Source organism: Theobroma cacao, chromosome 8 (genome assembly GCF_000208745.1).
Source record: "Theobroma cacao cultivar B97-61/B2 chromosome 8, Criollo_cocoa_genome_V2, whole genome shotgun sequence".
NCBI classification, from domain to species: domain Eukaryota; kingdom Viridiplantae; phylum Streptophyta; class Magnoliopsida; order Malvales; family Malvaceae; genus Theobroma; species Theobroma cacao.
In genome coordinates, this window is record NC_030857.1 from 8,677,888 (window position 1) to 8,692,315 (window position 14,428).

Here is a 14,428-nt window from a genome sequence, read left to right on the forward strand (position 1 = left end):
TGGAGATGACATGCAAGGAAAACCATATGCTTGTCATGAGGAATATGGGGAATATGAAGAGGAAATAGAAAATCCATATGCTAGAATGGTTATGGATGCTATGGGTCCGGAAGTTGCTTTCAATTCTAGTCATGTTGATCAATCAAGATTTGTGGAGGAAGATCCAAATCCAAATGCGAGTAGTTTTTACTCTTTGTTAAGAAACGCGGATGAACATTTGTGGTTAGGTTGCATAAAGTACACATCATTTTCAGTTGTCTCGCAACTTTTAAATGTTAAATCAGAGTTTAATTTGAATGAATCATGTTTTGTTTGTTGGAGATAGTAAAGAATATGTTGCCATCAGATGAAACTTTACCTAGTAACTTCTATAGAATGAAAAAGATGGCAAAACTTGGACTTGAATATATCAAAATTCATGCTTGTAAAAACAATTGCATCTTGTTTTATAGGGAAACTGCTGATTTGGAGTATTGTATGATATGTGGTCATCTTCGGTATAAATTGAGGAAATCAAGTGTCCAAAGGCAAAAAAAAATTCCTTATAAAATTTTGCATTACTTGCCACTTATACCAAGGCTTTAAAGGCTTTATATGTCAAGAAAAATTGTTGAACATATGACGTGGCATGTGCAGAACCAAAGTGATGACAGAGTATTTAGACACCTTGTTGATGGTGAAGCTTGGCAACACTTCAACCACACACATGAGTTATTTGCAATGGAACCTCGGAATGTCAGGTTAGGGTTATGTATTGATGGTTTCAATCCTTTCGGACCAACTGCAAAACCTTACTCTGTTTAGCCTGTAATGCTCATTGTGTACAATTTACCCCCATGGATGTGTATGAAACAACCATATATATTTCTTAATATGGCTATTCTTGGAAAGAAAAGTCCAAGCTAAAACATAGATCTTTTTCTTGAGACCTTTGATAGATGAGTTGAAAGTATTATGGATTGAGGGTGTTATCACATATAATGCCTATAGGAAACAAAATTTTCAACTACGGGCAGCATTATTATGGACAATTAATGATTTTCCTACTTATGATATGTTGTCACGGTGGAGCACTCATGGACGATTATCATGTCCTTATTGCATGGAAAGCTCTAAGGCTTTCATATTGGATCATGGTAGGAAACCTTGTTTTTTTTTATTGTCATCGACAATTTTTGCCACTTAGTCATCCCTTTAGGAGGTAGAGAGATAAATTTCTTAGAAAAAGAGTTGAGCATAACATCTCAATTCCTCGATTATCAAGTGAAGAAACATTGTCAAGATTGAATTCGCTTCCTGATCTCCCATTTGGAACAAAATGTGGTGAACAAAAGATTCTGGGATACCGTGTAAGTCATAATTAGGTGAAAAAGAGTATATTCTGTTAATTACCTTGTTGGCATACGCTTCTTATTCGTCACAATCTAGACGTGATGCATATTGAACGTAATGTCTTTGAGAATATATTCAACACAATGATGGATGTTAAGGGGAAGACGAAAGACAACTTAAAGGCACAGTAAGATTTGAAGGTTTATTGCAAGCGTCTAGAATTGGAATTAGTAGAAAATAATGAAAAATTTTTTCATGCGTAAGGCTTCGTACACTTTAAGTAAGGAGGAAAGAAAAATTGTTTGTGCTGAGGTGAAACAATTAAGGTTACCTGATAGTTTTACATCGAACATATCTCAATGTGTTAATGGGATCCATCGCAAATTTTATGGGATGAAAGTCATGATTGTCATGTCTTTCTTCAGCGATTGCTCCCAATTGTCTTTCATGATATGGTGCTTCACTCAATTTGGGATGCGATTACTAAGATATCTCATTTTTTTATAGATTTATGCTCAACTGAATTACATGTACATCACATGAAAGATTGGAAAGAAAAAATATGTGAAATTATATGCAAACTAGAAAAGATCTTTCCTCCCTGTTTCTTTGACTCTATGGAGCATTTGCCAATTCATTTACCTTATGAGGCAGAAGTTGGAGGACTCGTCCAGTATCAATAAATGTATCCATTTGAAAGGTACTCTATCTATTATTTATTTTCTATCAGTTTATTAGAAGAGTTTTAAGTACTTATTAAGTATCATGAATATTATGATGTTTAGGTTTTTACATATTTTAAAGAAAAAAGTGAAAAATCGAGCCTTTGTTGAAGGATCTATATGTGAGGCTTATATGATCGAGGAAATCTCCTCGTTTTGTTTATTGTATTTTGAACCTACTATGCGAACAAGATTAAATCGAGTGTCACATAATGATGATGGAGGAGACGTTGACTCTCATGGTCGCCTTTCAATTTTCACTTATCCTGGCGAGCTTTTGGTCCACTAGATAAATCTCGATTTTTAAATGAGGATGAGTTTTATACTATTGAGCTATATGTTTTAATGAATTGCGAAGAAATGCTCTCATACATTAAGTTAGTAGTACTCTACCATAAACTTAAATGATTGATCATAAGAATGAACTTAATTTGTTAATTACGGATATAATGATAAGATATTTGATGATATGGTGAAAAAAAATGTGCATATATCGAAAGATGAATTGGAGATAGTACGTGATGCAAGATTCGTGAAATGGTTTAAAGAATATGTAAGTTTATGTAAATTAGAAGTGAACTTTTAATAACAAGTATGCGTTACTTATGAAAATTAACCATTCTTGATCTTTTATTACATGTTGGTAGGTTGCAGAACGCAGGGATGAAATTGACCTACGTATACTTGAAATCTCTCATGGTCCAGGACGTATGATAAGGTGTTACAAAGGATACTTCGTGAATGGTTTTAAGTTTCACATCCTAGACTATGGGCAAAATCGTAAGACAATGAGTAGTGGGGTATGCATAAAAAGGAGTTTTTACAATGATTATGAGCGTGACTTTTATGATATTTTGGTGGATATAATCCAGTTGGAGTATTTTGGTATCGAAAACAAAGTTGTGCTATTTAAGTGTCATTGGTTTGACACTGAAAAAGGTATTAAGGTAGACCCTTTTCATGGTCTTGTTGAAATTAAACACAACTTAATACTTGTCACTAATGAACCATTTGTTTTAGCTGGACAAGCTCAGCAAGTTTATTATAGTAGTTATTCGTCTACCAAAAGAGACCAACGTGATTGGTGGGCAGTGTTTAAAACAAAAGTTAGAAGTAGATTCCACTTTTCTAGTAATGGAGATAAAGAAAATGAAATTGATTTGAATGAAGAAGTGTACCAAGAAGATGATGTCTCTATTCCAATTAATGTTACTCCCTCGAAAAAACTTGAAAACTCTATAGTTTTAGCAAGTGGTGTTTATGAAGAGGTTAATCTCTTGATTGAGAATGAAGAAGATGAAATGCAAAAAGATGAAGATGAAGAAGATGACATGGAAGGAGATGAAGATGAAGAAGAAGAAGAAGAAAAAGTTGAAGACGAAGATGAAGAAACTTGTTGTGATGATAGTGATAATAATGAGTCCCAATCGTTTGCTTATTCTGAAAGTGAATGATGATAGTAGACATATATGATATCAGTTTTGTATCTTTTGTTACACTGTTGTTTAACTTAGTTATTTATTTTGAAGATGTTGACATGTTATACAATTATTATAGTTTATATTTTCAATTGTTGAAGTGAATACTTTATAATGGCATCTTTTATTATACACATCATTAGGAATTACAAAATGATAAATTATAATTTGATGCTTTTATAATTTGTTTTAATTTGTTTAAATTGTCTAAATTTGAATAAAAATTATTGTTGTAGGAACAATAGTTAAAGGAAAGCATTCTAAACCCAAACCTAGAGCAACAAATGCCTCTGCAATTATGTCATTGCCATCAAATGATAGTATGTTTGTTGATCCATCCACTCAAGCACAAATGCAGCAGGTCAATGATGTGCCCTCTGAGCCACCCTCTTTATTGGCTACATCTGCAGAGCAAGTAGATAATGAGCCATCTAGTCACGATTCGTCTAGATCCACATCTATTGATTTAAGTGCAAGTGTAAATGGTTTGTCCTCAAGGTCAAAGGGTAGGGGGCTTGGTGTAGGATTACAGACTCCAATAGATTCATCAGAAAGATTGCATGTAACTCCTGTTGGAGAGAGGTATGTGATCTTGTATTATAATGAGATAGTTATATTTGTTATATATTTTATTGTGCAATAATTTTCTTTTATCTTTTACTAGTACTTTTTTCGAGCGAGGGGTCACAACTGCAATAACAAAGATCATAAAAAATCACTTCAACGGTCCATGGCCGACATGGAGGAAAGTTCCTAATGATGTAAAGGAGTTAATGTTTAAAAAATTTCAGGTACTATATTTGTTATTCAATTAAATTATAACTTTTTATTCTCAATTAATTTGTATCAATTTTTTTAATTACTATATTATTTTGATGTAGGAAAAATGTGTTTGCCCTACAAATCAAGATGTTTTAGTTTGACGAATATGGGATAAAATTTGTTCCAATCGATTAAAAAACATGCTTTCAGAGGAGAGGAATAAAACAATGATAGAAGCCAAAACAAACAATATTACGAATTGCAAAGGCATGTCAAGGGAATGGATCACAAATGAAATTTGGGATGCCCTTATCGATACGGTATGGGGTACAGAAGAATAGCAAAACAAATCGAGAAAAGCAAGGCAAAATCGTTCAACGCCAAAAAAAGGAAGCATTCCAAAGCACATTGGCGGTTCAGTTCTATTTGTTGTTCATGCAAAAATGATGGTATGAATTAATCTTACTTTGCATTTATATGTATGATTTTCTTTGTTTATTAAATTTAAATTGTATATTTAATAGTTTAACTTTGGCTTTTCCTTACTATTATTTATATATATGGATTATGATTGAGTATATAGTTCTAAATAAATGCAGGCAATTGAGATGAAAAGAGATGGTAGCTTCTTGGAAGTGTTCAACTGGATGCATAAGCATATGGCGGATCACAGTGATTTTATAGATAACAAGTCTAAATCTACGAGTGTATGTATAAAATGGAATAATTTTTAGTTCAAAATTGATGATATAATTGAATACTAATCTTATTTAATTTTTTATGTAGGAAATGTTTACTTTTGTACTATCGCAGAAGTATGGTGAAGATTCATCTTCTCAGTTAGAGTTTGATCCACATGCTTGGACTGAAGCAATTGGAGGGATGGAGACTACACGCACTCACATATATGGGTTTGGTATTCGGGTGCCTATTACAGCTCTACTTAGTGGAACACAAAGCAATACAGCAACATCTGAGTCTGCGCGCAGCCCTATCAACTCAAATGCTACCAGTCCCGTAATTGCATTAGAAGAAAAAGTGAACAATTTATCAGAAAACTTGGGTAAGATTCATGATGAAATACTTGGAGAAATACGTGAAGAAATTAAGAATGCAATGGTAAAAAGTATGAGTGAATTTACAGCAGATATGGAAACAATGATCATGACTAATGCGCTTTCAAAATAAGAAAATAAGGGTATTTCAAGCTCTAATCTTGACAAGTAAGAAGGCAACGTTTCATGATATGATGTCCATTTTCATTTTCATTTCTAGCCTTGGATACTTTTTAGTATAGGTATTTAATAACACATGTAGCTTTATATCAGGTTATGTGTTTGACATTTTTAGATTTTTATGCTTATGGTAATTTTTAATTGTACGAACTTGACTTTGAATTTTAGGTTTTAATGTGTGTTTCTCTTATATATTTTGACAATTAATAATTTATTATCGAATTGGTAGCTGCTTCACCAGATTCATCTTGCTCAGAGCCATTAACAACACTATTAACTAATGAACTTCCCTTTCTCATATTCCCTTTTGACTTTGTGAACTTAAGGTTCTCTGGGAATCCTATAATGCGATAGCATTTCTCTTTTGGATGCCCTTTCTTACCACAATGTGAGCATACCAAATTAGTATTTTTCCTTTTTCCTTCTGTTACAACAACTACCATAGTTGAGTTTTCAACAGGGGATTGTAAAATCAAGGATCTTTTGTGACTCTTCCCTGATCACTAAACTGTAAACTTGATCAATACTAGGGAACGGTTTCAGTATCAAAATATGTGATCTTAAACCTGAGAATGATTCATTTAAACCATTCAAGAAACGAAATACCGCATCTTTGTTCTGTTGATCTGCATACTTTTGATTGCAATTATTTTGCAACCCCCATAATCACATTGAGGTAAAGGCCTGAAGTTCTTGAACTCTTGCCAAACTGAATTCAATTCTATAAAATAAGCATTCACTAACCTTGTTCTTTGCAAAATATTTCCCAATTGAAACTGAAGATTACAGATTTTGGTCTTGTCTGGTTGAGAAAACCGATTCTTCAATGTCTCCTAGATTTCTTTGGCTGAGTCCATGTAAAGGACATTCGATGCAATCTCAGGTGTCAATGACTCAAGCAACCAGGTAACTATCAAACTGTTGCATCTAGACCAGTCTTCAAACAATGGATCTGCCTCATTTGGTTATTTGATTGTTCCATCAATAAATTCCCTCTTCTTGCGAATTGAGAGTGCAAGCAAGAAAGCCCGACTCCATGACATGTAATTGGCAGCAGTAAGTTTTGGATTTATTACTACTGACCCATGAAGATCAGAGTGATGGATGTAATACGATGATAGTGGATTTTCTGCAAGTGAAATCTATAATTTTGCACATTTTGGAGTTGTGCTGCAAATACACTCTTTTTCTTCTCTTTGTTTTTCTTGTCATTATAAATTACATAGAAAGGAAAAATATCCAACTCTAATTTCGTACTGATGTCACAATTCAGGGAGGTCCACACTAGACAACACGAAAGGACTCCGCTATCCTCTTCAAATCCTTGTAATGCCTTTTCCATTGAAGACCTGCCAAAATCAGAAAAAATCATACAAATATTTTATCTTTAACTACGACTAACCGTTATTATTTATGATTATTGATGAGTAAGATAAAAGTACATACCACTTCCTGTTACACTGAATAGGTAAAGGCGATTACCGGCTGCAGTTGCTGTGATCAGTGCATGAGGTGGCTCCAACTCATACTGGTAATACATTCTGCCATCATGTTCTGCCGTGTTAATGCTTAGCACCTTTCCTTCTACATTTTCACCAATCACCTCTGGTCCAAATGCATTAATCACAATTTCTGGAGGCCCGATCTTTTCAATTGTGGCATTGTCACCAAGATCTATACATCACAAGACAAACACAGTTAAAACCATATATTGATCACAAAACAAATACTATGTTTTCAGCAGGCATCAGTTACTTTAAAACCATTCAAGTATCCCATGACATCATCCAAATCCAATGGTAGCAACTGTAAAGCCAGAGCCACTAAAGGGATTTTGAAAAACTTACTGTCAGCAAATCTCAGAACTGGAGCAACAATGACAAACAATCGTCCTTCCTTTGAGCTAGCAAACCTCAAGTCAATCTCTGTACCACCTAAATCCGCAATTGATACAGGAACCTGTTTCCGGGATATATAGAATAAGCGAATTGATGAGGCCCCGAATAACAAGGTAAAGTTGAAATGTGAACATATGAAAAGGCACAAGGGATGATAGGACCTCTTCCCATTCTTGAGGTACTGAAAAGGCATAAGGGATGATAGGACTCCATCCAACTCCATGCCCTCCGGACTTGTCATCTGGCCTGCGGTATGTCCTCCAACCTGTCTGAGCACATCGTTTGCTGGTGAAGATAAAGATTCACTACAATGACAAAGCAGATGCAGCTGGCCCTGGTTCTATCAAACTAGGTCTTAAGGGCAATCTACTCATGCTCTTCTTTTCAATGTGAGCTAGGACTGCAGAGCTTATTCACAGATATGAATGCGTGGATGTTCTGTTAAGTTCTATCTACAGAAGTAGCTGGACAAAACTTAATCATCTTAATTTCCTGTTACTGTTAATCTAATTATATATCCATCTAAAAACATTCCAAATTTATATGTAAATATGAGTAAACGCTATCTAAGAAATAGCAGCATCAAACGGGACTCCATGTTTTAAGTTCTTTCATCAAGAAATTGAAAAACCTACAATTACAATAGATTAATTTGTACTGGAATAGCTCCCTTCTGATATATGACAAGATATTAAAGGATTTTTAAATCATCATCCTCACCAGTTTAGGAAGTAATGGCAAAAAACATTCATGTTTCTTTATTTGTTTCACAACTTTAGACGCTGGGGCGTGTTGCCATATCATGCCAACATAAATAGTTCAAAAAGTTACTAATCAGCAAGTCAAACTGTTACACACCAACCTTGGTCATCTGGCTCAGACAAGCCAGGTATCCTCCCTGCTAGAAGACCTTGTTTGACCACTGCCAATCCCTCTCCTGGAAATCCCAATACACTCGATGATGCGAGAGAAATCCCAGAAACCAAAATTGATCGTCGTCTACTCAAAATCTCCCAGGACTCCTCTTTCTCCTTATCAGCCAAGGCAATTCCTCTTGAACCGGGGACAGCTTTCACGCTTGAAACTCCATTTTCTGGTGAAGATTGAGCAAGACTGCAAGAAGGAGCTACTTGCTGATGACATTTCCATGAAAAGCTACTACAGCCAGTGAACAATGTTGTGCCCATTTTCTTCAGAACTCAAAATTGGTAAAGAAATGAGAATACTAATAATTAATACGCGCTGTCTTCTTAAACAAAAGATTCAAGAATCAAGAGCAGAACTTCAACCAGCAAAGAAGTTGGCTGTTCACTTCTTTTGTAATCTCTCTTATTCTAGAATTCAATAAAAACAAGATTCTTTGTTAAACAAAAAAGCAGAAGTTTTCTTTGGTGTGTTTTTTGTGGACGTGGTCTCACAGCTGTGCTTGTTTCAGATTCTTTCCGATATAATATCTTCATTTTCAGCCTGACACGTGGGTTTTCTAAATTACTTCTTTATAACTTATCCCAGTCCACAATTTTTTTCAGCCAGAAGAAGGAAGCAAAGCGGCTTTAATTTTGAGTAAATAATTAATGACCAAATACCTAAAATTTTTCTTAAACTATTTAAAAGCATTTAAATATATTTTTATTTTTTTAATTATATTAAATCAAATATTTTTATTTTATTTTTAAATCAAATAAATTTTTAAAATTAAAATTTTATTAATTATTATTAATCAAAATATTANTTTTATTTTAAATCAAATAAATTTTTAAAATTAAAATTTTATTAATTATTATTAATCAAAATATTAACATTAAATAATGATATAATATATTAATATGATTTTGCGATATAACTCATTATATTTTCATTCTTTATTAAGTCAATGACATATCAACATCGACAAATAATATTTAATATAATAACAATTAATTAATTATAATATTTAATTCAAAATATAAATATAAATATTTAATTCAACATAATAAAAAAATAACAATTTATTTGAATTGTTTTCAAGTATTATGCCACAATCAATCTAAAACATCCGGCTATAAGAGATTGAATTGAATTTTACAATTAGCTATATCACCATTAAGAGTTTCTGTAATATAATAATAAAATACAATATAATTTCGTGCCATTTTTACAACATTTAAGATTATGCTTCCCTTAAAGGAGCCAACCGTGAGGTGACCCCAAAAACAAAAAAATGCTCTACAACCTGAAAGAATTACTAAATACTAAGAGTCATTCAGAAATTTGACAGCCAATGTTGAAACTTGGAGAAAAGGGGAAAGCAGAGCACTGCACAAAGGAACTGGAGGCAGAGTTGTGCTGTTCCGAGAACAGTTAAGGCAGAGGCATGGGAGGTTTCCAGCTAGTAAATTCAACCAGATTCCTATTTACGATGGACCCATTATGCAGCCAAAATGTCTCCGCTGACTGGTGAAATAGCCTCACTTTCCTCTGAAGCTCCCACATTACTGCTTGCATTGCGGAACATGGCTCCGAGTCTGGAGCATAAACCCACAAGCACCTTACTTGCCTCCCATGGGCTATCATCCCCTCTATCACGTCATCTGAAAAGCAAACCCAAAGTTCAGTTGTTTGATGCTGCTCAAGGGTACAATAAGTGGAGCAAGAAGCAACAACTACCCTATCTCACCTGGTATTGAAGCTAGGTACTCCAAAAGTTCGGGTCCTATTACAGTAGATGGCCACTTGATTGATATCTGTGTGTAGTCAACTACATTCTGAAAAGGTAATTCTACTTGATCGGATAAGATAACTGGAACACATTCCTGTTTAGAGAAAAAAAAAAACATATACGTTATTCCAATTGGCCTCAAAATGCATGTGCGCATGTGTGTGCATGTGTGCGCGCAAGAGAGAGAGAGAGAGACCACAAAAAATGACTCATAAAAGCGAAGGGTCCAAGATGACTCTCCACGTGGTGCGAAGCAGAATTTGGCATTGCCCAGGTGCTGAAAATATTCCACTCTTCCTAATTTGTTTGGACCACTGAACTGTAACTCTGGACATTCCAACTGTTTATGGTATCAGTATGCATATCTTTTACCACAAAATAAATGAGTAAATTCCTTTAAAAATCAGCCTAGTTCATTATGTAAAAAAAAGCATGCTGAGTTATGAGGTTTCATGCTTCAAATCAGTCAACCAGATATGAATCCAAATGCAGACAGTGTTAAGAAGCTTCCTAGTAATCTTAGCAGTGCGCACACCCACCCACCCACACACAAAGAACCCTCAGTAAGAATGGGTAACAATATTCTACCTAAATAGTAGATACAGGTAATAAATAACAGGATTAAGGATACCAAAGCCATAGACTTTTTCCATTCTAGCACAATATGCTTATTGCATCAGGTAGAACATTAGACTTAATAGAATTAATAGAACAAATAAACATAACTATTCGCCAAAGAAAAAGAACAAAAAACTAATTAACATAACTACTAGATACAGCACATCAAAAGTAATAATAGTTACAGTTTGTTGTAATTGCATTGTAGCACATACCTCTTGACTAAGTGAGACTGAATCATCAGTACATAATCCGAAGATCACAATATTTCATATTGACAGCAGTTAAAATGTCATAGAAGGAAAACATACCTTGTCTCCATATTGCTTTGAAAGCTCAATCAACTTAAGACGACCAGTCTTTTTCTGTGCCCGGCCTAAATAGTTCACCAAATACTTTCTCTTCAACAGAGGCAACGGCTGGACAACAGTAGCCCCTGTTTTAGTCATCCCATCATCAACATTTCCAGGAATGATGATATCCTTCCATGTATTAAAGGCACTTGTGTCTTTCTTATCAGTACGGTCTCCCTGCAAATACACACAAACATTCTTTGTTTAAGAACACCAACACACGTATAAGAGAACTTCAATCACCAAAGGTTTTGCTTGGTAAGAAGAATTCAAATGTGAAGAGAATGAAAATTCAGAAGAGTTCAAAATGGAGACAAATGACTTAACATTATACCATTTGTAAGATAGGAAAATTTATAGAAATTTGGTAAATTTATAATCTTTTACTCAAACCCTCTTCTTTTCTCTTTCCTAATAATTCCAATTTGGAAAGAAAAAGTAAAGAATTAACTTTGTGGGCTAAAGAGAAAATAACCATCTCCACCATATTCTTGCATCTCACTTTTAATCCTCTAACATCAGTTAAAAATTACTTTCTTTCTCCTTTTCAAACAATGTGTACCCAAGTTACTAAGTAGTTGCTCTACAACACATTTATCAATTCCCCATCTCCTGCAAGATAAGAAACCATTTAACTAATAGTTCTTTTTTTCTCCACTTATATCAAATACTAAGTAGTAGCCTTTCATAGTTTTCTGGCCAACATGTTGATCTCAAGTGGCAATTTAAACATAAAAACAACGGGATATAGGCAGTAAAGACCAGACCAAAATAATTTTAGCTGCAAGGGAAGTGAATGTTTCATCCCAAGCAAGTGATTTAACACCGGTTTTCAAAACAAAAGTCCTCAGTTCTAGAACTTAAGATTTTTCCACAGATGGTGACTCAATGAATCCAGGAATTCAGACTCTGCCTTCCCCTGTTAGATAAAGAGCTCAACTGAAATCATCTAGCCAGTTAACCATGGTTAGACTCAATGTAGTCAAGGCAGCAAGGTGCACCATACATTTATATCCCCTGAGCTGCAAGGTGTATAAAACCATGAGGTAGAAGCTAAGAACATCAAGTGTCTTTAGAGAAAATCTAATAACTAAACCTATCATGAGAGCTCAAACCACAATGAAAGCAAATCTTAATAATTTTTGGTGAGCTGGCTATCCAACACTAGAATCAGTCATATTCTTTGCATTTGCCAAGCTTCTTTAGTTGGAACCATATCAATGATCATTACACTAATGCCTATGAATGTACGACGGCCAAATGCTAAGCCAATGTTTAGGAACTCAGGAAAAAAAAAAGCAGCTTGAGGAATATTGATACATAATAGAACCAAAAGCCAAGGTGCCAAAGTGAACCATTCCTCAATATGTTCCAGTACTTCATAGCAAAATCAAATGCGTATAGTAAACAAAGATGATAAAATATATTTGATTGTAAAGACCAATACCTCAGGAGTAAGAATTATAGAACGATTTATATAAGTCGCCCAAGATCTAAATAAGTGAGCTCCAGCACCACTGCAATCACATAAAAAGCAAACAACCTTTGCATCAAAGTTAATCAAATTCAAAACCTTACAAAGCAAATTTGTAACAGGCTAACAGTTATACCTTGGGAAAACAAATATGTGGTCACGCCCTCCGGACCTCCTAAAATATGGCATTTGGCTCAAAACCTAAAATCAAAGCAACAGTTATGTCGTTAATAAACTAAAAATGAATAAAAAACCTTTTTATCTTTCAACAATAAAACAAAGGTTTTACCTTGACGTAAGTTTGATTAATTTCTTTGTCATTAAGACCACCCAACATCCGAACACATTTAACGTAAGATGGTACAAAGAACAAATCTGCTTCCTCTTTCTTTCTTGTCCGAAATCGAGATTCCAGTAACAGCCTATGGATTTTAACCTGCAGTTTGTTTACTAACAATTAAACTTTAATTTAACGATAGTATTCAAAAAAAAAAAAAACAGACCATTCAATTAAATTGAACCTAAAAGAATCACCTGAGAACCCCACTGGCCTTTGAGACAAGCATTGGTGGAAACGGTGCCGTCTCTTCCGTACAAAAGGTCTTTTAAGCCGTCGATCTCGTTCTCGTCGTAGACGTAGATCTTGAGCGAGAGGTGGGACCCGTAGCCTCGTTCGGGCCACAGTGGACGTCCTCCGCCGTTCGTTTTGGCAACGTGGAGGTCGGCATCTCGTGATGAACGGTCGGTAATGAGGTTGCAGGGAGGAGGGAAGGATTGGTCGAAGAGTCGAGTGAAGAAGAAAGTGGCGGCTATGAGGAGGAGCGCTCCGATCTGGTGAGCGCGAGTGCAGGGAGTGTTGCTGTGGGAGTGTGCAGAGAAGATTCGAGGCTTGTTGCTCATTCCTTTGTCTTTCCTAATCTGCTCTTTGGAAATTTCAGAACCAGTCAGTGAACTACAGATTCAACTGGCCAGTAGAGCCGGTTTTTGCTGAGCTCAAGCAAAGGAGAATGATGGTTTCCCTTTCCGTCTAAACTTCAAAAAGGGCTAATTTCAAATCAGTGTAATGGAGAAAACTTAATGAGCGTTTGCGGCCATGCCAAAAGATATTTATTTAAAGGAAAATAAAATTTTAAATTGTTTTAGAAGGAAATGAGATCATTATTATTTTACCCTTGATTACTAATTGAATTTTCAACTTTCAGCCGATGGAAAAGAAATGAGAAAAATGAGAAGATGGCGATCTGTAGTGAAACATGTCATCAACAACATCATGCCAAAAAAATGATTAAAAATAAGTTCAATCCTATTTATTAAAGTCAAAACCGATTATAAAAAATCTAAATCTGATGACAAATGCATCATATGTCAATGAAAATTTATTTTAAACTACTATGATCCAATTAATCGTGGTAAATTAAACCTATTTCAATGAGATTTGACCAAGGACAAGTCAAAAACACATCGATCTCAATTGGCCATGCTGGATTCGATCTTGCCAAACTTATTGTTAATAGGTTGAAACTTGAAAATGTAACTTTAATTTAAAGGTAACTTATATTTTTATATTTCTTTCTTAACAAATATCAAACCTTTTATTTTTTTTAGTAAATATTTCATAATATTGTAATCAACTCTAACTATTTTTGGTTCACTGTATTCGTTTGAAATTGTTCCAAATAAGAAACTATTTTTCTGCTTCAGTTAAATAAATTTGCTTTTATTTTTTAAAAAATAATAAAAATAAATATTTTACTTATTAGTTGATACAGATTCTTCCTAATTAAATAATAAGATTCGAATCCTCCTTATAACAAGTCAAAAAAAAAATTTTGAGAGAAGTGGATTGCTAAAAAAACCA

General features: G+C 34.3%; 2 protein-coding genes across 4 annotated transcripts; both read right to left on the bottom strand.

Moving 5' to 3' along the window:
* Positions 6,269-8,822, bottom strand: LOC18592522 (psbP domain-containing protein 4, chloroplastic). 3 transcript variants are annotated; one of them, XM_007019307.2, is made up of 5 exons: positions 8,290-8,822; positions 7,589-7,692; positions 7,377-7,488; positions 6,976-7,203; positions 6,269-6,878 (listed from the first exon to the last, which is right to left on the bottom strand). In XM_007019307.2, exons 1-5 carry the CDS (start codon positions 8,612-8,614, stop codon positions 6,814-6,816), a joined length of 834 nt encoding a protein of 277 aa, XP_007019369.2. In that variant the 5' UTR covers positions 8,615-8,822; the 3' UTR covers positions 6,269-6,813. The 3 variants fall into 3 exon arrangements, 1 of the variants encoding a protein (XP_007019369.2); XR_001928908.1 differs by having other exon boundaries at positions 6,864-6,878; positions 7,589-7,732; positions 8,290-8,676; XR_001928907.1 differs by having other exon boundaries at positions 6,864-6,878; positions 7,589-7,891; positions 8,290-8,571.
* Positions 9,472-13,611, bottom strand: LOC18592523 (probable beta-1,4-xylosyltransferase IRX10). The gene is made up of 8 exons (XM_007019308.2): positions 13,105-13,611; positions 12,860-13,006; positions 12,707-12,771; positions 12,544-12,613; positions 11,055-11,273; positions 10,322-10,465; positions 10,084-10,219; positions 9,472-9,997 (listed from the first exon to the last, which is right to left on the bottom strand). Exons 1-8 carry the CDS (start codon positions 13,468-13,470, stop codon positions 9,768-9,770), a joined length of 1,377 nt encoding a protein of 458 aa, XP_007019370.2. The 5' UTR covers positions 13,471-13,611; the 3' UTR covers positions 9,472-9,767.

What these genes read in the sequence shown, in the direction of transcription:
- LOC18592522 (XM_007019307.2), bottom strand. Translation starts at nt 8,614, where the DNA reads ATGGGCACAACATTGTTCACTGGCTGTAGTAGCTTTTCATGGAAATGT. An exon ending in GTCTGAGCCAGATGACCAAG is followed by an intron (nt 7,693 to 8,289) that starts GTTGGTGTGTAA and finishes GTGCTCAGACAG; the next exon opens with GTTGGAGGACATACCGCAGG. An exon ending in ATTCAGTGTAACAGGAAGTG is followed by an intron (nt 6,879 to 6,975) that starts GTATGTACTTTT and finishes TGATTTTGGCAG; the next exon opens with GTCTTCAATGGAAAAGGCAT.
- LOC18592523 (XM_007019308.2), bottom strand. Translation starts at nt 13,470, where the DNA reads ATGAGCAACAAGCCTCGAATCTTCTCTGCACACTCCCACAGCAACACT. An exon ending in CACATATTTGTTTTCCCAAG is followed by an intron (nt 12,614 to 12,706) that starts GTATAACTGTTA and finishes ATGTGATTGCAG; the next exon opens with TGGTGCTGGAGCTCACTTAT. An exon ending in CAAAGCAATATGGAGACAAG is followed by an intron (nt 10,466 to 11,054) that starts GTATGTTTTCCT and finishes TACCATAAACAG; the next exon opens with TTGGAATGTCCAGAGTTACA.